This window comes from Panicum hallii, chromosome 9 (genome assembly GCF_002211085.1).
Source record: "Panicum hallii strain FIL2 chromosome 9, PHallii_v3.1, whole genome shotgun sequence".
Classification (NCBI taxonomy): Eukaryota; Viridiplantae; Streptophyta; class Magnoliopsida; order Poales; family Poaceae; genus Panicum; species Panicum hallii.
In genome coordinates, this window is record NC_038050.1 from 62,060,094 (window position 1) to 62,079,879 (window position 19,786).

General features: G+C 45.9%; 4 protein-coding genes across 5 annotated transcripts; 2 read left to right on the plus strand and 2 right to left on the minus strand.

Annotated features, from left to right (window-relative positions):
• Positions 1-2,388: 2,388 nt before the first annotated feature.
• Positions 2,389-3,997, plus strand: LOC112877778 (probable E3 ubiquitin-protein ligase RHC1A). The gene is made up of 2 exons (XM_025942144.1): positions 2,389-2,567; positions 2,904-3,997. Exon 2 carries the CDS (start codon positions 2,964-2,966, stop codon positions 3,819-3,821), a length of 858 nt encoding a protein of 285 aa, XP_025797929.1. The 5' UTR covers positions 2,389-2,567; positions 2,904-2,963; the 3' UTR covers positions 3,822-3,997.
• A 2,641-nt stretch (positions 3,998-6,638) lies between these two features.
• LOC112877789 (nascent polypeptide-associated complex subunit alpha-like protein 1) lies at positions 6,639-8,941 on the minus strand. Its single transcript, XM_025942155.1, has 4 exons — positions 8,778-8,941; positions 8,347-8,422; positions 7,365-7,495; positions 6,639-7,293 (listed from the first exon to the last, which is right to left on the minus strand). Exons 1-4 carry the CDS (start codon positions 8,847-8,849, stop codon positions 6,955-6,957), a joined length of 618 nt encoding a protein of 205 aa, XP_025797940.1. The 5' UTR covers positions 8,850-8,941; the 3' UTR covers positions 6,639-6,954.
• Positions 8,942-10,964: 2,023 nt separating this feature from the next.
• Positions 10,965-16,480, plus strand: LOC112877727 (non-canonical poly(A) RNA polymerase protein Trf4-1-like). 2 transcript variants are annotated; one of them, XM_025942082.1, is made up of 5 exons: positions 10,965-11,633; positions 12,728-12,837; positions 12,914-13,285; positions 13,985-14,708; positions 16,014-16,480. In XM_025942082.1, the coding sequence occupies exons 1-5, from the start codon at positions 11,402-11,404 to the stop codon at positions 16,079-16,081; spliced, it is 1,506 nt and encodes a 501-aa protein (XP_025797867.1). In that variant the 5' UTR covers positions 10,965-11,401; the 3' UTR covers positions 16,082-16,480. The 2 variants fall into 2 exon arrangements, with proteins under 2 accessions (XP_025797867.1, XP_025797869.1); XM_025942084.1 differs by having other exon boundaries at positions 11,494-12,300.
• Positions 16,481-18,043: 1,563 nt separating this feature from the next.
• On the minus strand, positions 18,044-19,279 carry LOC112877729. The gene has a single exon (XM_025942085.1). The coding sequence runs from the start codon at positions 18,945-18,947 to the stop codon at positions 18,456-18,458; it is 492 nt and encodes a 163-aa protein (XP_025797870.1). The 5' UTR covers positions 18,948-19,279; the 3' UTR covers positions 18,044-18,455.
• Positions 19,280-19,786: the final 507 nt, after the last annotated feature.

The following is a 19,786-nucleotide window of genomic DNA, read 5'->3' on the forward strand; positions in this document are numbered from 1 at the left end:
TACTCCGGATTTTATGTCCGGAGTTTTCGGAAATATTGTCCGGATAGTCCGGGTATGAAACAATGTACACACTAACAAAGATATTGAAACCGCAATTTAGATCGAGTAAATTTAGACAAGCTAGTGGTACCTTTGGAGCTTTTCTTACCAGTTGTCTTGCTCTAGAGACAAGTGTAATTGTAGATCAGGCTCAAATCATAGAAAGTTAGTCTCACAAGCAAATAACTAATAAAACAAGTAAGGAGCACAAGAGAGAGACAGAATTTGTTTCCCGAAGTTCACTCTCAAAGGAGCTACGTCTCCGTTGAGAAAGGATTCAAGAGACGGTGCTCAAGAACCCTTATGCTCCTCTTCGAAGAGTGAGACCAACGCTCAATCCTAAGGTTACTTACTATATGTTTCTTCGAGAGGAATGACGATTATAAACTTCTTGTAATGCTCACAACTTGCTTGAGCACTCAAAAGCAATGCCTAGCCGTCTAGGAGCTTGAAGCTCTAAGAGTAATAAACTTGAATCCACCGCCTAGACAAGGATGTTGTGCTCAAAAGATGGAATGAAAGCTTACTAGCACAAATCTTTGCTCTTACAACAATCTCACTTGAATCCCTAAAGGAAATCACTCAAGAATGAAAAAGGGAGTGAGATGGCTCTTCTTTTGCTTGTGAGTGTTTTCTGGTCGAAATGAGTAAGAGAGTTTTAAATGAAGGGGTATGGAAAGTATTTATACCTTCTCTCACAGAAAACTAGCCGTTAGGTAAAGGGTACCCGGATACTTCGGGTATATATCCGGATACTCCGGACACTGGGGTCCGGAGACTCTAGTCTCAGAGAAACTACGGATGGGGAACAGTTACCCGGAAACTCTAGGTGTTTGTCCGGATACTCTAGAACACTATATCCAGACATTCCGGACCATGAACCGGACAATCCGGATGTAACAGGGAATTTCACATGAAGGCTGTTTATAGTGGTAGGTTTGACTCTCATGGTTTTTGTAGGTTCTCTTGAGCACAACTACCACGTCAACAGCCGTGGATCAATAGTCCTTCTTGATAGTACGGCGTTCCTATACTCATTTCAAAATAAAATCTAATTCTTCAAGTAAATTTGAAACACCGCTTTTCATTTTCCTTTTGAGGGGTCATATTTTGTAATACGTTTTGCTTCATCACCCTTAGCCCCTGCACACATGCTTGATAACATGATTAGATATACATGTGCTTTGTTATTTACCACCAAAACCCACTAAGGGGTCTAGATATCTCTTCACTAACGGTGTTAGAAGAGAGCACTAAACTTTAGTACTTAGTACGGTAATGCTACAGATAGGGCGTCCGATCCGTTGGATGCGCCTATCCATTCATTCGCTGCCTCGCTCGTCTCTCATCCCCTTCGTTGCGTGCGCCGCCTGCTCCCTCGCTCATCCCAACGTCCTCCTCCTCCACCATAGCGGCTCCTTCCCCCACACCGGCGGCGGCAACGGCACCTCACCCACCCTGGCGTCATCCTCCCCAACCCCGGCGTCTCTCTCCTCCTGGCGGCGCCTCCACCCGACGGTCCCCTCCCCGCCCCTCTCCCTCCACGCGGCGTGGAGCCGGCGCGGATCCCAGCGGCTCCGCTCGAGGCCGAGGCGCGTGGGGGTGGGCCAACCGGCGGCACGGCGTGCAGGGTGCGAGGCAGCGGGGCGTGCAGGGCTGAGCGGCACGGGCAGAATAACTCGCGGCGGCGCGCAAGCGGAACAGAGCGGTGCGGCCGAAGGCGGAGGCCGCGCGGCACGGGGCGGAGCAGCTTGCGCGCGGTGCGGGAGAAGTAGCGCGGCCGGTCATGGGCCGCCGCTCCCCGCGGCTTCCCCCGCGCTGGCCTACGGAGGAGCTCCGGACGGCGTCCAGGGGAGCAGGCAGGTTTTTGGTGCACGTTGCAAACATATGTTCCACGTGTTCAAGATGTTTCAGAAGAATGTTGCAAGTGTTTTATGTAGATATTGCAAAATAGATCTAGATGTTACTATGTTGCATATACTTCACAAACATGTTGCAAGTGCTTAATCCGAATGTTGCATTTTTATTGAGATGTTCACGTGAATTTTGAATGTTTCGTGAAACAAATAGATATTGCGGCAGGTTTTTTCCTTATCATCAATGGATGCCATAACTTTTTTCGACATATTTTTTAATGTTACAAACGATGATTTTCTATGTTGCAGAAATTTATTTTCTATATTACATATATTATTCCTTGATATTACGATGGACCAGCGGAGCATCTGATGCATCGGACGTCCAACGCTTGCAACGCATCCAAACATGCTTTAGACATGTCGGGCTCAGATCGACCTCGGCTCGGGATCCTCCAGATTTAGGTGGCTGGCTCGGTCGAGCTCGGCTCATTGACAGCCCCTCACGCTCAGGGCTCAGCCGCTCAGGGACTCAGGTTCATCTCCCCCCTTTCCCCTCTCTCGGACTTTCTCCTCCTCGCTCTTCCTTCCCTGGCGGCGACGGCTGGGCGAGCGGCGGCGCTATTTGTCCTGTCTTCGCCCCCCTTTGCCGGCGACGAGCGCATCCTCCAGGTATGCCCGCCCTTCTCTTTCCTTCTGCTGTGCGAGACGGAGCACCCCAAACCCTAACAAAACTATTTGTATTCGGATCTGAATCCAGTTACAATATATTACCTACTAACTTCGATTTCGTTTGCAAGAATTATCGAGTGCACATGTGTACACCCATGTCCTATGCTGGGTCCGCCCCTGATGTGTATATGTTTCTTGGAACTAACTGTTTCTATCTCTGTGGAAGCTTGTGTACATGGTCTAGTAGGATCACGCAACATGCGTTTGAAATTTAATATGTTTATATGCCCTGTTGAACTTTGTGCTCAGATCATGAACATCCTGTCATTTTTGCAGTGCCAACGAGGTTCAGATTCACCTTTGAATTTTCACGAGACAGTGCATTAACTGGGAGAAATGTCAGGTGGCAGGCAATCATACTGGTGTTACCAATGCCGACAGCGGGTACGGCCTCGTGGCCGGGAGATGGTGTGTCCTTACTGTGATTCCGGGTTTGTGGCTGAAATGGATGATGTTGATGCACTCATGAGCCACTTCGTTGGGATGGATCCTGATTTCCATCGTGACCCAAGGTTTGGGATCATGGAGGCGATCTCCGCTGTGATGCGGCATGGTATGGCTGGGATGAACAGGGAGGTTGATGTCAGAGGAAGACCAAACATCTTTTCAGACCTAGAGATGGAGTTTGGCTCAGGGCCATGGTTGCTCTTCCGTGGCCAGCTCCCTGGTCATCTCACCGAGGATAATGGTTTTGATGTGTTCATCAATGGACGGCGCGGTGTTGGCATGAGGAGGGCAAACATTGCAGACTACTTCGTTGGGCCTGGATTAGATGATCTCATTGAGCAATTGACTCAGAATGATCGTCGTGGACCACCCCCTGCCGCACAGTCCTCGATTGATGCTATGCCCACTGTTAAGATCACTCAGAGGCATCTCAGTGGAGACTCACACTGCCCTGTCTGTAAGGAGAAGTTCGAGCTGGGATCAGATGCAAGAGAGATGCCATGCAATCATTTGTACCACTCCGATTGCATAGTTCCTTGGCTAGAGCAGCATAATTCCTGCCCTGTTTGCCGTTATGAGCTTCCAACACAGGGTTCTACTACTGGCGCTAGCTGCTCGCGCACAAGATCAACAAACCAAAGCCAGAGCTCAAGTAGTTCAAGCAGCAGTGGGAGAACCAATGGGCGTCAAAGGAGAAGGAACCCGTTCTCATTCCTATGGCCTTTCCGCTCATCAAGTTCTCGCTAGATTAGTCTGGTAATCTCGCTTGAGTTCACTATACTGCTTTAGTCAATACGCTGGCCTAATGAGCTTTAATGTGTGGGATCTTAGTACTCAATCAGTACTGTATGGCTTGTTATGATCGCCACATAATGTTTCTCCTTGCAAGTATATTATTTTGCATAGCTACTCGGTTTTGTTTACTTGTGAGTTTGCAAGCAATTATAGGCCTAATGGCTTTTCTACTCCTTTTTTTAGAAGGGACTATAGTTATGGTTGCCCATATTCCACTAATTATTTGTTGTGACCGTAGAATACATGTCCGGCTAATTATTCACAAGCACTAAAAAAGATGCAAGTTACTAGAAAAGCAAAAGATGGACAATTATGATCTGATAATAGTGAGGCCAAGCACCTGACCTGTCATTTAGATCTGTGTTTGTTCATTCTAGAAGGCCTTCAAAGCCACTGCATCAGCTCTAGCACATATTTGCTTGGTAATGTGCTTTCGTTTCAAGATTTGTCGAGTGAGAAGAAAAGAATATATGGACATAATTGACTGGAAATATACTCACTAGCCTGTGGCTCCATTAGAGTCAATGCATTCTGGAATTCTGGATGGTTTATCCACCGGCTGCTGTTTATCTGGTTCCCCTAGCTAGTTGTTTTATTCTCACGTCATGGTACCTACCTTGTGTATGCCAACGTCCTCAGAGTTACAATATTTACCAATGATATGCCTTTGTGTGTTATTTACGTCGAGTTGAGCGTTTGGTGGCGATTTCTATACTAAGCTACTTGCAGTGAACTTAAATTTTATCAAACCTGCTTTGAGCACGAACCTTCTGACTTATCTAGCCAATGGAGCATGTGCTCCTTGGATGGACGTCTCGTTTGAGATCGGCAGCTGATCAACGATGCCTGCAGCATCTGAAAAGCACTGAATGGTTTGACGCGGTTTTGCCCTGCGTGAGATCGATCATTCGAATTCATTTCCTGTTGACTTGACGCGTGTTGATTACGCCAGGCATAGTGGATGGTTTATCGGATACGAAGAGATAATGGTAGGTATTCAGCAGAAAGGTCTGGCCGGATAGAGATGTTCAGCTAAGATGATCGTCAGATGGGCGACTGGTAAACTGTTTTCAGCTCAAACTGATGTTAACTGATGCTGTTGATGCTCCTTTTTTTTCTGTGACTCCCACATGGTACCAGGCTAGGCTAGATTACGAGTGAGTCGTCTTCTGACGGTTCTGCAAGAGCTTATCTCCAAGAGGACTTTTGCTACCACGTGGTGGCGTGTGGTGTGAGGCAGCCCTGAATTTTGAACCGTGGGCAGTTGACGGATGGCATCGATGCCATGTGTGCGTTCTGTCCCTGTCCTGAATCCTAGCTTGCGCCAAGGTCCCTGTCCTCTCATTCCTGCGAAGCTTCGCTGCTTTGCTGTCACCCCAGTTAGGAGAAATTTCGATATTTGGCCCCTGTTTAGTTCGGCAGGTGTAAACTTAAAAAAATTTGCGCAAAGGAATCTTACCAATTTGAAATACTAAATAAAGTTTATTTATAAAAATTTTTGCATGGATGGGTTGTAAATCGCGAGACGAATCTAATGATGCTAATTAATCTATGATTAAGCAATAATTAGCGATGGTTACTGTAGCATCACTGTTGCAAATCATGGATTAAGTAGGTTCATTAGATTCGTCTCGCGATTTACAGCCCATCCATGCAAAAAGTTTTGTAAATAGATTTTATTTAGTATTTTAAATTAGTAAGATTCCTTCAAAAATTTTAGGTTTATAGATTTTTTTTGCGTTTACGGGATGGGAGGGCCTCGACGTCGAATCCGCGAGCGGTGACCACGAGAGCGGAGCGCGACCCGCGGTGCTGTGTGGTGTGGATGCTGCAGCCTGCAGCCCGCAACGCAGCCGTGTTCCTGGGGCAGCGAGTGAGGCTCGGATATTCACTTCGCTGGCTCGCTGCTGCCACGAGCCGCAGGCCGAACCGGGTCGAAGCCCTGGCGACATAGATAGCTGATGAGACTGATGGAAGAGGCAAGCATGCATGGCAATAAATAAAACGATCTAAAGCAAATGGTTCGCAGAGAATGAGAAAACTCTCAAGCCACTGAAACGGCGGAAACCGAAAGCGTTCAAAGCGACAAAAAGAACAAAAGGCCCACAGCATCGGTGGTTATGGTTTACTGGTTTAGGGCGGCCTTGACGGCCATGTGCGCCTGTCTTCTTGTTTTTTTTTTCCCTTTTGCCGTCGTCTTTTTCTTTTTCGGGAGACCATGTGCTCGATTGAATTATAAGGGAGGAGGAGGGTACCATGCCCACGCTGGAGTAGCGCCCGGGCTGCCCGTTCCACGATTCCGTTCCTTCTACCACGAGCTCGCTCAACCAACAATTGCCGGACCCCAATTGAATCTGTATTTTGCCACGAGTCTTGTGTTGGTGCAGGGTTTTGGTTTTGGTTTTTCCTATCCGAACAGAGCAGCTGCACACAACACATACACGAACAGGAAATATACCAAAACAGTGTAGTTGCGCCTGTTCCTGCATGTGTAGTGTACATTGGTTTGTATGCTTAGGTTACTACATACACATAGTTTGATACCATGCATTGCTCAATTTGTGCCAGGGCTACTACGTACAGAGCAGCAGAATTCTAGGGAATCAAAAACAGAGGACCGTCTGCCGGTCATTGATGGCCCATCAGAAGCGACACAAATCGAGCTCTTAACCTGTGCTGGGCAGCTGACCACGGATAGGGGCCTCGAATCACACAAATATGTTGGGCAGATATTTGGCAACCTTTCTCATATATCAGGGCGATCTAGCATGACTGAAAACTTTCAATTCTCAATGAACGGAAACCATCCATCTCAAGCTCTCTAGTGATCATATCACAGCAATGAAAGCAAAGAAAAGAATTCAAAAAAACAGTGGCGTGGCTGAAATATCAATGCCAGAGACAGCATAAGCTATAAACTGATGCTGTAAACAACCCAGCAAAGATAAACCATGTTGCAGCGACCTTGACCGAAATGCAAGCAAGCATGATGAAATTATCGAAGCATTATGGTCCGCAGACAACGCTCAAGCTGCACAACACTCAAAGAGAGGGAAAAGGTTTCGACCACGCCAAAAATACCGCTCTAATTGGTCAGCTCCATAATGGCAGTGACAATGTCCCCCTCAGCAGCCTTGAGGGCCTTGACAGCCTTGGGCCTCGAGACGGATGCCTGGGTCATGACCAGCTCAATGTCCTTGGGCTCGACACCAGTCTCGTCGACCTCCTCCTCATTGTCCTCCTGGACTAGGCCAGATGTCTCAGGCTTGGAGATCATCTGGCTCAAGTCAGGAGCCTTGAACTGTTCCGCAGCCTGGGTCTGCAGCTGGGAGCTGAGGTCCTCGATCTTGGCCTCACCGAAGATGACATAGGTGTCTGAGTTTGGGCTCTTGAACACATCGGGCTTGGAGATGACAAACAGTATCTGTAAAAGCAGCTGTGTTAGCCAAACAACCAGAAACATTAGCAAACTGGTGTGACTGACAGCAAACTCACGTTCTTGCTTTTCTTCACGGTGACACGGCTAACACCAGTGATGGGCTTCATGCCAAGTTTCAGCATGGCCTTGCGGCTCTTCTTCTCGCTCCTGCTTTGCTTTGATTTGCCACTGGCATCAACTTCTTGTCCTGAACATGAAAAAAATGAAACCAATACTTGTCAGGTCACAAGGTATTATGATTGGTCACACAACAAACTGAAAATGAAATAGTTAAAGGATACAAAGGCTCCAATAGGAGAAACAGAACTCATGGCTTTTTTTCCCAAAGGCTTCTGAACCATTCATCAACAAATGAGAGTACCGAAGTAAGCAACACAGTTTACTTGTCTTCTGTGCATGGTATCCAACTATGCATAGTTGGCATGCAGTTGATCTATTAAGGAGGTTGACATGACAGAAGAAATTATGCAGAAGTGCACCAGAGCAAAGATAATCAGTGACAACAAAATATCATTAACTACAAGAGTTCACAACAAGCTAATCATGGAACCTAAGCATTACCTAAAACTTCATAAATGCAACTACTGCTTTTTAGAATGATACAAATACCAACTGGCTAAAAATAGAAGAAACTGAAACATGTGCACATCGATCAACCTTAGAAAGTGTACATGTGCATCAGAAAATAGGGAAATCCTGTTCACAATCAACTACATTAAACACTAAAAATCATATTCACATATCACGAGTTGAGACACTATACAATGCCCAAAACCATAAACGCACATAATCTAACGTTACAATGTTTGACAATAAAAAAAATACAGCTCCATGGACTTATAGTAGTACCTAACTGATTCTAATAAAAAAACCATTGTAACTGCTAAACCATTTAGAGAATGAGACAAACGACAGAAGTGTAACAATTTAAAATAACCAGCCGAATGATGACAGATTATTGGCATTACATGCTCTAAGATGATCACAGTTAATTTCAGAACGAAGGGAGCATATATAAAGACAATCGCAATAAGTTACCCTCATCATCATCCTTGTCATCATCGTCATCGTCCTCATCGTCATCCTCCTCATCCTCAACCACAACCTCCTCTGCCTGTCAGAGACATTCAAGAGAGAAGCCCTCAGGTGCCATACAAATCAGACTAGATGATGCAAAGCGGTATCACAGGAACAGATAGCAGATCAAATCACGCAAACATGCGGGATTAAAAGGATCAGGCGGGCTCGTGCAAATGAATATCAAACCGCTCAGTAAACGAACAACTAGACCAAGGCTAGCAGCAGCAACCATTTCCACCTGCCCTAATAATACTACAACAGATGCAACATTACTTGATCCAACAAGAACAACCTACGAATATCCAATCTACTTCAGGCTTGCGGATCTACTGGATTCTACTTCGCGGATTCATACCATTAGGGAGGGGGGAGGGTGTGGGAAATCTCACCTCGGTCTTCTGCTCCTCGAGCTTCTGCTGCTCGATCTGGGCGGCGAGCTCCTCGGCGGTCTGCGCCGTCATCTTGGTCTCTCGGTGGGTGGGAGGGGATGCGGGGGGAGGAGAGGCGGCGGCGGCGGCTTGGCAAAAACCCTAGTGCAGACTCGCGCGGTGGGGGTTGGAGAAGGGGCGCTTTGCACATATTTATTCAGGTTGGATCGCAATAAACACCTCCAACTATGTCGATTTTACAGACCTCTGAAAAGTTGTCAATTATACGCGTCGGGAGGGGGAAGAACGTGATATAGTCCTAGTGGCCATGGCCCATGGCGTCCAAATCCACCGTCGGCATGGCCCATCGTTGTGGGCTGGTGGCTTTTGTGCCCTGGCCGCGAGAACAGCTCCTGGGCCTTTGCAATGGCTGTCACTACTATGTCCCTGCAAGAGGCCATAGTGTTGACACTGATTCATGAGTGCATGTACGACGTTGTGGTAAACACAATCGAACTATTATACTTTACATGTATTTCTTTGTCATGTTTATATTGGTTATAAGTGTGCTCTAAATATATAAATTTTATTTTATCAACTACTCTCACCGTCTTAAAATATAGTTACTTCTATCATTCAAATTTTATCTTATAATATAGCTACTTTTGAGTTTTCAAGTGGTTTTTTTGTATAAGAGGTCCAAAATACCCCTTCTTTGCATGCAAATTAATTATAACATGCAGATCTGCATGCAAGCTAAATAGAAAGGCTATAATTATTCTCTTAATTAGTGCATGATAACTAAAGAAGAGTAATATATATTTTTACTCTCCATCTTTAATCTGTCTGAAAAACTCTAGAAGCAGCTATATATATATATATACATATATTATATAGGATAGAGGGACTACTTTGCTATCCTTTATACTCAGTTGGTTACATTTCATATGGTCGAAAAGGTGCTTATTTGTATTCTGCCCTTTCGAAATATATATCCCTCTGTTGTTTAATGTTTGTCATTATTGATTTCTGATCGTGGCGTCTGGCTATTCCTCTCATTCAAAATTTTGTAGAAATAGACGGGTGCGTTTGGATCACCTATCCACCTTGCCGAGCTAGCCAGGTCAGATATAGCTCGGATGGGCATAGCCACGAGAAGTGAGGTAGCTGGGAGCTGCAACACAAGAAGCCAACGATCCTTTCCGTAAACCGTTCACTTGCCGATTCGGCTCTCCGGGCTGAGCAAGCCGGTCCCCCTGCAGGCTAGCTAGCCTTTAAAAGCAAGCTTTTTTCTACCTGTACCAACTTTTGATCCTTGCTTAGCAAGGCTAGGATACCTATTGCTAAAGATCCAAACGCGCCCATGATTAAAGTACCATTAGTGATAGAATAAGCTACACACAAAAAATGACATGTACATTCTTTTTGAGAAAAAAACACTTACATAATTTTTAGAATAATATGACTAGTCAAGGCGTCCTGTCCCAAAATAAAAACGACACACATCTCGTAGGGTGTCCTCCTCCCTTGTAACTCCTTCCGGTTTATTTGGACTTAAAGCATGCTCATCACGTCGCTCGATAGGGAAAAAGATTTAGGGACCCTTTAGAATTGAGAAAAATATAGGAATTTTGAAATCAAAGAATCCTATTGATTTTTTTTTGAAATTCCTTTGGAATAGATTGTTCTTTCTATGTGAGTTTTGAAGAAAAATAAACATCAGGTCTAACCTCATATTTTCCTTCATTTGTGTCTTAGGAATCCTTTCTTTCTATATAACATCCAAACGTATGTTTTATAATTTTCATGTGTTCTGAATTCATGTAGAATTTTAGTTGCATACTATGCATTCTAAACTTCAACGTTGCAAATAAGCTGTCAACGGTGAGCTACAAGGACTCGGGCTGCTGAGGGCTCGCGGAGTCGCGGAGCGGAAGATGATGTGCGACAAGCAGAAGCAGCCAGCAGGCGAGGCTGTGCGGATCGCAGCGGCAGTTGGAGCCTTCGGCCGCACGAGACCGTCGAGAGTCGAGACGACGACGCCGCGAGACGGCTGAGAATTAAACCGCGCACGTGATCGCATTCATGCGCGCTCGCCGCGGCGCCCCCGGCCGGCCGGTCCACAGGACCCGCGCCGCGCGGCGCAGGTCAACAGCGTTCAACGCCCGGGCGCCACCCGTCCCCCGTTGTCGTCATCAACCGCCGTCACGTTCCCACCAACCTGGCTGCCCAGCTAGCCTCTCCGCCCGGGCACTCGACTCCCTCCCCCGCCGCTTCCGCTCGCCGGAGCCACGCCTCGCCGACGCGCGGGCCCGACAGCCACTCGTGCACCCACCTGTCATCGAAACCGGTTCCCGCCCCGGCAGTAGCTGCGGGAGCCGCTCCCGGATTTAACTCGCGGCAGTACTCGAGGCTCGCTCGCTGCCGCGGTGCTGCGCTTCGGGGGTAGTGCCCTCCGCTTCCTCGCTGTCTTTTCTCTCGCTCGCTCGCGCACGCATCCAACCCCCATCCCTTGTTCCTCTCCCCATTGGAGCAGCGCGGGCGGAGGCAGAGCAGCGTGGGAGCGAACCCTAACCGCCCGGTGGCCGGGCCTGCAATGCGAATGGCGGCGGCGGGGGTGCCGCGGTGAGCGGATCTGCCGGGTGATGGGGAAGGCGGCGGGGGACCCGCCGGACTCGGCTGGAGGCGGAGGAGGAGAAGGAGGCGGCGGGGAGCTAGCGCCTCGGGAGGAGGGGCGCGGGCGGCGCCGGTGGTGGCGCTGCGCGGCCGCAGTTCTGCTCGGCGCCGCCGTCGTGCTGTCGGCGCTGTTCTGGCTGCCGCCGTTCGCCGCGCGGCGGCGGAGGGGCGAGGAGGCACGCGCGGACCCCTGGGGCGGAGGTGAGCGGCGTGCGTTGCTGGCTGGTGCTGTGTTCTCTTCGTGCGTTTGGTGGTGCTAGTTCAGTCGTGCTCGCGTTTGGTGACGAGGTTGTAGTAGGATGGAGCCCTTGGGTTGTCTGATGCGGAATGCACAGGTTGATTCCTCTGGCCAGGCACGCTCAACTGGGGTTTTCCATTGGGGTTCCAGTAAGTTGAGCTTATAATGCTGAACTCGATGGCTTGCCGCTTCGTCTAGAATTGGGGCGTCCCCATCAGACTTGTTTTACACACCGTTTAGCAGGGGTGCAGAGAATTTACACGCCTGGCTTCAGTTTGAGTTAATTGTGGCACTAGGGGGATATTCAAAATTTTATGCAGTATTTGCAGGGTTTGTGCTTCAACAGGTTGACCTAGGCCACCTAGGAACTCTGTTGATGTCGACAATGGTAGTCGATATGGTTTGTTTGATTGAGAAGTGTGCGCTCCATTAGACTAGTCAAGATTGGAACACTTTTTCATGCTTGTGTTGATTGTGGAACCATTATCTGATCGGTTGCCACCAAAATTATGGTTGGCCCGCTGGGGCTTGTTCGTGTACTGTCCTCACCTGCAGTTGATGCGGATTCATATTTGAATAGGACCACTTGCTAACTTTGTAGACCATCAACCTCATGGTCAGCTGATGGAGGTATGAAGCTGTTTAGATAATAAATTAGTTATTTTCCCAGATACATCTCAGAATTGATAGCTCTAGTAATATGTTGCAAGATTCGGTAAACTAGATTGGTAAATTTTCATCCACGAATTTTTGTCATGAATATCGACGTACCGGACAAAAGTAATAAATGTAACCTGAACAGTTCATTATCCACTTGTCCAAACTCCAAATATGTTATGCCTGGCAATTGTAGTGCATGATAATATTCCGGTTGTTGTGCGCTTCCCCTATAAGCTAGTACCCTATAAGCTAGTAGCTGAGACTGGGAGTTGTTGTGCGCTTCCCCTGTACCTAGTTCTCATTTTTTTATGGAAACCATGTCAGGCTTGCATTACATTTCCTTTAATGAAGCATTTTGTTCCAATTCTCTTATATGTTTATTGTATTTTACTTACAGCTAACGTGGTTGCAAGCTTCAGGCTGCAAAGAATGATTTCTGAACTTAGTGGAAATAAATCAAAACTTGAGTATGATATTTTTGAAGAGATTGGCATCAACAATTCCACGGTATGTTTTACTTCATTTTTTATTCATAGCAATTGTCCATGTATCAGTCTATTTATTTACTCTTCTGTTACTCCAGGTGTCTGTACTTTCCTTGGATCCAACTGGTGAATCAAACTGGACTACTGTGACATTTGGTGTTTGGCCCTATCCTAGTAATTTCACCTTATCACCAACAGAGTTAAGCATACTGCGGTCATCTTTGGTGTCCTTGGTTATACAGCAGTCTATTCTTTATTTGACACCATCTCTATTTGGGAATTCTTCTTCTGTTGAGGTCTTGAGGTTTCCTGGTGGCATAACGATTATACCTCCACAGTCTGCTTTTGTTCCTCAGAAGCCTGATGGATTATTTAATTTCTCATTGAACTTTCCCATTGTTGTGGTACAAGACAAACTGAGTGAATTGAAGGCCCAGATGAAATCTGGATTATTTCTTAATGAACATGAGGTTTGTGCTACTCGTGTTCTAATTTTTTTTGTTAAAAGCATTACTGATGAACCAGTTCTCATCATGTGGATACTGTAGAAATATTTCCATTAATGTCAGTTGGTCAATCCAAATCAGTTTTATTGGTGAATAATTGCTTTGACGCATATTCTTGCTATTGTGCTCGCATATATGGTGCATGAAAGAGCAGAAAATCAATATTTGAGTCATTGCAAAAATCACAGCAATTTAATGAATCATAAACTAATGTAAATTTTAACATCTTTAGCTGTACATATCTGGATTTCGTGTAACCACAAAATGACAGAGCAAAATAGCTCATGGATGTGATTTCGATTTTTACTATTTGGCACTAAGGCATTCAAGTCTAGCTCTCACTTGAGTGAATGAAAGAAGTTGCATTGTCATGAATGTTTCAGTTGTCACTGACAAAATTTCTGTGCTTGCAGATTAATGCAAGTTTTACACTTAGTGAAAGACATGTTTCTTCTCAGTTCATTGGTCTTGCTAGTTGACAGATAAATTATATCCCCTAATCCTGCATTGCACTGATCTTTAATGAGTTGAAACCCATTCAATCACCAATCTTTACATATGTGCTTTAGAAAATTCTTTTGTTCAAACATTTTTTTATCTTTGTACTATATGACAAATGCGTCTTTTATTCTTGAGTAACTCTTTTTCCCTTCTGAAATGCAGATCCTATATGTTACATTGACAAATCTGTATGGTTCAACTGTTGCGCCTCCTACCATTGTTCAAGCATCTGTTCTCCTTGCTGTAGGAGCAGATAACAAACCACCATCCTTGCAAAGATTAAAACAATTAGCCCAAACATTAAGGAATTCTTCTTCAGGAAACTTGGGTTTGAACCACACTGTGTTTGGACGAGTTAAGCAGATAAGTCTGTCATCCTACCTTCAGCATTCGCTGAACAACTCAGGCAATGCTCATTCCCCAAGCCCAGCTCCTCAACCTTATAATCAACCTGTGCACGACCACCAGCACCACCACCACCACCATCACCATCACCATCACCATCACCACCACATCCACCATCACCATCATCACCACCACGATAATAGTCATCAGAGTTTACAGCATTTGCCCCCTGCTCCTGCTCCTCTTCACAGTGCACCTACTTTTCTGACCTGTGGTTCTTCATGTACACGGAAGAAAGAACATAGCACTGCTAAGCACCATTCATCTCCCATCAGGGGTCCTCTGTTACGCCATATCGAGCCTGCAGCTTCTCCAGATAGTAGTTATGAAGCTTCAGGCCCATATGTAGATCCACCATCACTTCATCCAAGGATTTCATCATCTCCATTTCCTGCTGTTGTTTTTCCTGCAATGTCACCCAGTATGAGAACCTTGAAGCCTCCCAACAAATTCTCATCGATATCATCTGCAGCGTTTATCTGTGAGTTGTTCTTCTAATGATTTTCCATGGTGTCTCGTAAATTATATATCTATTTGAGGCAAATCATTAGCTTGGATGTTTTCATAAGTTGTAACAAGAATTGCTTGGATCATCGATCTAAAAATACTGAATACTGATACTGACTTTAAATGTAGTCCAGATGATCCTGGGCAGTGCCTAAGGATGCTCTATTGACATAATCGTATATTGAATGCCAAATTGCCAATGTTTTGAGGCACTCTTGACTTACTACTTTTTTATTCCACAAGCTTTTAAATTTTAACAATACACTTAGATCAAATGTTTGGGACCTTTAAGTAGGTTACATGTCTATTTAACATTATGTTGATTTTACACTTATGCTGAGTCGCAGTGAAACAGACATTAATATTTGTGTTAATCTGAAATGGGTTAGTGGGAAATGTGAGTTCCTGATATCTTGATGAGAATGATAAAACACAGTACGTGTTACAGTTATTTGTGTACCTCTGTCTTCCTAATGGAACCTTAGGGGACAATTAAGACTGATAACAGAACATCTACTTTTGAATCCAAAAACTGTTAATTTTGTGACTTATGTTTACATGCTAGAACTTAAAGAACTAACTGTTAGTTGAATACCTGATCATATAGAAATGATTGAGTGCTAGGCTGCTAGCTAATTTTAGTTTATAAGCTTGAGCGAATGTCTTCCTATCATCATAGCACAAGAAAATTATCAACTACTAGCTTGGGGTTACAATTTACTACTCCATTGCAAATTATAGTTCACTTTAGCTTTGTCCTAACTCCTAAGTCAAACTGCCAAGTTTTTAGAAAAACGTATTAACATCTATAGTACCAAACAAATGCACTATCAAGACATATTTCATGGTGGATTTAATGAAACTAATTGGGTGTTGTAAATTTGCTGGTTTTTTCTATAAACTTGGTCAAAATTAGAGATGTTTGACTTAGGACAATGCTAAAGTGAACTATAATTTGGAACGGAGGGGGTATGTCTTTGCAACATGATATTGTGTGCTTTCCTGACAGAAAGCAGGAAAAAAAAGAATAGTTGCAATAGCTTTGCTAGAGGGCAAAAGCTCCCACTCTCTCTTTCATAATAACTGAAGGTACATATGAAAGTGAAGTATCAGGGACTTCGATATGTGCTTTCCTGACAGATCAGAATTTTTTTTGAATAGTTGCAATCTGTATTTTTAAATTTGTTTCCTTCTGTCAATATTATCTGGTCTTTTTTCTTATTTAAAACTTATCCTTCTGGAGGTTGCTGTCTAACGCATCTGCAATAACATGATGCAGCATTTGCGCTCAGGTTATCTTCACACTGGTGGGTCATTGCATCACTTTTATACTGGTCCCTAATGTAGAGATGGAATATTTCGCACCCAGGTGGTGAATTCATGCGGCAACAGCTTGGATCACCATTTTCCAAATGATCCTCAGCATCAAACCCTGGATGGTTGTCTTTGGTGATCACTTAATGGATGTAAATATGTGTATAACACAGCAGAGGGGTGTATTTGTGGTCAAAGCCGTAATGATGGCGGGCCCTTAGTTGTACTGCATCCCTTTTGTTGCTTTGTACAATCATGCGCAGATCAAATAAAGATTTTGCATTTTTGTTGAGAAATATTGTGCAGGACTAAGGTCTTCAGTATTTAGAACACAAAGGGGTCTCATGTTATAGATCCAGTTTTGCTGTGTTATGTGTTGTAAAATTGTAAATACTAGCTTGACAGGTGATGAACTTTTCCCCCCTTTTTTTTTGAAATTCAAGAAGTAGAAATAGTCTGAAAACTTCTATTTAATGAATGGTGCCTCTATCTTACGAAGCATTAGATTGTTCTCCAGCTGTTATTTGCTGGGGGGCAGAAACTAAGCATGTGGATATCATCACTGAGTTTATTATAGGATGCATATGGATGGGTCATCATAGCATGTTCTGTATTTTGTATGGTACCTTCCATATTTCTGATCGTCTTCACCTGTAGTCATGATTTTATGCTCCTTTATCTTGCACAATCACAGTAACTGATGTGACTAAAGTCTACTGATTCGCTATTTGCTTTTCCGATCTTATTCTCCAAGTGAAAAGGTTGCCCATCTGTGTTAGAAAGCTCTGAAGATTTGCTGATACCTGGGACCCTTCATATAGAAGCAGAAGACTGATGGAATGGAATTCTTGAAGTGTCCTTCCATTTCCTCAAAAGCTGTCCAAACCATGGTAAGTTTTTATCCAAATTGTAATGTGCCCTTAGAATCCATTGGTGCACTGCAGGTATTTGGTGTGTTTTGCACTTTTGCTAGAAGATCTTTCCCAGTGGTACACTTCATTGTTTAAGCTGGATTGATGCTCCATCGATGACGTGATGCAGCAATGCTTTCCCTTTCAGGTACAAAACTTTGTCTAGGATAATGGCATGGGCTAAGTGCCTTTAGTCGGGGTCAAGTTAGGCTAACATATAGTCCAATATGCCTCCTTTCTTGGATTCCAAATGTGGTGTGGCAATTGGTTGAAATCTACCCAGAATGTGTTGCTTTACAGGTGTGCTTGTGACAACTTGACCCTATTGGTTGGTAAAGTCATCCAAGCAACTGTCAGTGACATTGTTGCAGGTAGTGGGGTTCCATTTCCAGGAACGAACCAGGAAGGGGCCGGGAGGAAAAATGCAGAGAACGAGGCCCAACTGAATGGGTAAGCCATCGTACAAAACCATCACAAAATTTGGGTGACAATGACACTTCTTTACAAGCAAAAATATAATGGAGAATAACCATGTCGGCTAAGCCAAAATAGCCCCAAATCCGAAATTTTAATTAACTATCGGATCCTTTCATATATATGACTCTGAAAACAATATGACTTCATTTATCCTGTCAGCATGATATAACTTCCTGTTTGGTTCGCGGTAATCTTCCGTGATGCTCATTTGTTGTTGGTGGGGGCACTCATTTGACTATCTTAAGATTTTCTTACTGGATCCACAGATTTTCTAGTTGCCAGTTCATATCATTCAAGTTGTTAGGGTACGAGATGAATCGGACTGTGTCTCCAACTGAGAGCGACGCATCTGAACCCTCCCGGGCCGGTGACCGACATCAGATGGGTAGTTGATCCCTTGGTCTCGGCGTCTGCCCTATAGGCAGGAGGGAGCATGAACATCGCTAAAAGCGACTTGAGAAAGCAGCTCCTTAAATTCCTTTTTGAAGCGCACAAGCAACTCAGCACGGTGCTTTGCTTTCGGTTGTACTGAACGCTGGTGAACAGACGCACGAGGCGTACTTTCCCCCTGCTGGGAATTCTAGAAACAGTTGATGCACAGTGCATGTCACCTGAAAGAAGATGTTTCCTTCCCCCTGGAAGCAAAATCCCTAGAGTGACAAGAATATGTTAGCTACAATATTTTAAGTACACATGCGGTGCTCATTTGATTCTTTTTAGCTCCTGTCTTGCACCACGAATGGAAAAATAACCCACCAAGTGAGGAACAAGAAACAGATACAGAGTGCACACGCTGTCAAACTTTCTGAATGAAAGAATCACAGAGCTAGGCCTGTCTATACAGTTGCAAACTTGCAATTGCCGCACGACGTATGAACAACATTGGCAGGGAGGTTAGTTCCTATGCCGCTGTCTGAGCATCTCGGTTCCATGAGGTTGCAGTTGCACGCTACATGAAGATTGAAGGAGGCGTGGCCGCTGATCCGATCTGGCCGTGCCGGAGCTTTCGGCTTTCCTCGTCAGGGGTAGCCCGACGCCAGGCACGCCTCCCAGAACTTGCGGTCCTCCTCCTGCCGCCTGGCCGCCGCCACCTTGGGGTCCTCGTCCTCGTCGCCGTCGCGGTCGCCGCCGCCGCGCGGTTCGCCCCCGGCCGCTCTGCTCCCGTTCGCCCAGAGGGAGCAGTTGCTCTCCTGACGGCGCCACCACACGACGACGCTTCCGCTCCCCTCGACCTCGTCCTCGTCGTCCTGTCCCCCACCGCCACCGCCGACGAAGCTGCCGCAGCCGCCGTCCTCCTCGCCGCTGTCGTCGTCGACCAGCACCAGCTCCAGCTCCTGATCGTCCCGCTCCGACGGGCAGCACGACTCCGCCACCCTCTCCTGCTTCCCGCCGTGCGCGACCGCCTCGGCGTCGGCGCGGCCCCTCTTGCACGGGAGCTGCGCCGCCTGCGACGGTGCCGGGACCGGCGGCGGATGCCGGCGCGGGGCTGCGTGCGGCTGCACGGCGGCCATCGACCAAACAGAGGCTAGCTTTGCTTATTCGGAGAAGCTAGATTACCCGGGCGGCCGGGCGGGAGAGGAAGCGAGGCAAGATGAGTTCCGGCTTTTGGTCGTGGAAATATATATGGAGCGTAGGATGGAGTGGGTCAGGATTCAGGAGGAGAGTTTGGCGAGGGAATGGCCGGGGGCGAGCGGCCGATGGCGACCGGTGCCCGTCGACGTGCGGAGCGAGGCAGGCTACAAATCATCTCGTTTCTGACAGATTTGCCAAGGAAGGAAGCGATCCGTTCCTGGCTGCTAGCTTCCCTAGGGGGCCATGGCGTATCGATGGCTTGCTTCGGTTTCGCACTCGTGCACTTTAGTTTTAGTACGTGGTAGCTGCTGTACTGAACGAGCGTCCAGCAGTTTATTGTAATTAAAGAACGAGCAATAACAGAAGGGCCAAAACTCAAAAGGATTTTCAAATTTCAAAGGATCTTGCCAGCAGTACTCTCTCCATCCGCAAATACTGTTGGAGTAATGGGCTTGGCCCATTCATTCTAATGCATTAAAAGAATTTAAATCCCACTATTAATGCTAGGGAATCAATGCTTAATTCCATACCGGGAATTGAGGAGGATCTCAACCGACTTAAAAAGTGGACTTCGTGTACACCGCTTGTGAAGCCGGTAAGAGGAGGACGGTGAACCGTACGCTCGCTCGCCTCGCCGAGCCGTGGCCGAGGCGCGGCCGGACGGTGCGGTGCTTGGGGAGCGTCTTGATGCGACTGTTTGCTTCCTGAACGACTCCTTCGTAAGATCTAGACTTTGAAATTTAATTATCTTCAAATTATTTAGTTCGAAAACATGGAC

Excerpts from the sequence above, each read along its gene's own strand:
- LOC112877778 (XM_025942144.1), top strand. The coding sequence starts at position 2,964 with ATGTCAGGTGGCAGGCAATCATACTGGTGTTACCAATGCCGACAGCGG.
- LOC112877789 (XM_025942155.1), bottom strand. The coding sequence starts at position 8,849 with ATGACGGCGCAGACCGCCGAGGAGCTCGCCGCCCAGATCGAGCAGCAG. Across the intron at positions 8,423-8,777 it reads TCGAGGAGCAGAAGACCGAG|GCAGAGGAGGTTGTGGTTGA; the intron begins GTGAGATTTCCC and ends TGTCTCTGACAG. Across the intron at positions 7,496-8,346 it reads TGACAAGGATGATGATGAGG|GACAAGAAGTTGATGCCAGT; the intron begins GTAACTTATTGC and ends TTTCATGTTCAG.
- LOC112877727 (XM_025942082.1), top strand. The coding sequence starts at position 11,402 with ATGGGGAAGGCGGCGGGGGACCCGCCGGACTCGGCTGGAGGCGGAGGA. Across the intron at positions 11,634-12,727 it reads CGCGGACCCCTGGGGCGGAG|CTAACGTGGTTGCAAGCTTC; the intron begins GTGAGCGGCGTG and ends TTTTACTTACAG. Across the intron at positions 14,709-16,013 it reads ATCATCTGCAGCGTTTATCT|CATTTGCGCTCAGGTTATCT; the intron begins GTGAGTTGTTCT and ends AACATGATGCAG.
- LOC112877729 (XM_025942085.1), bottom strand. The coding sequence starts at position 18,947 with ATGGCCGCCGTGCAGCCGCACGCAGCCCCGCGCCGGCATCCGCCGCCG.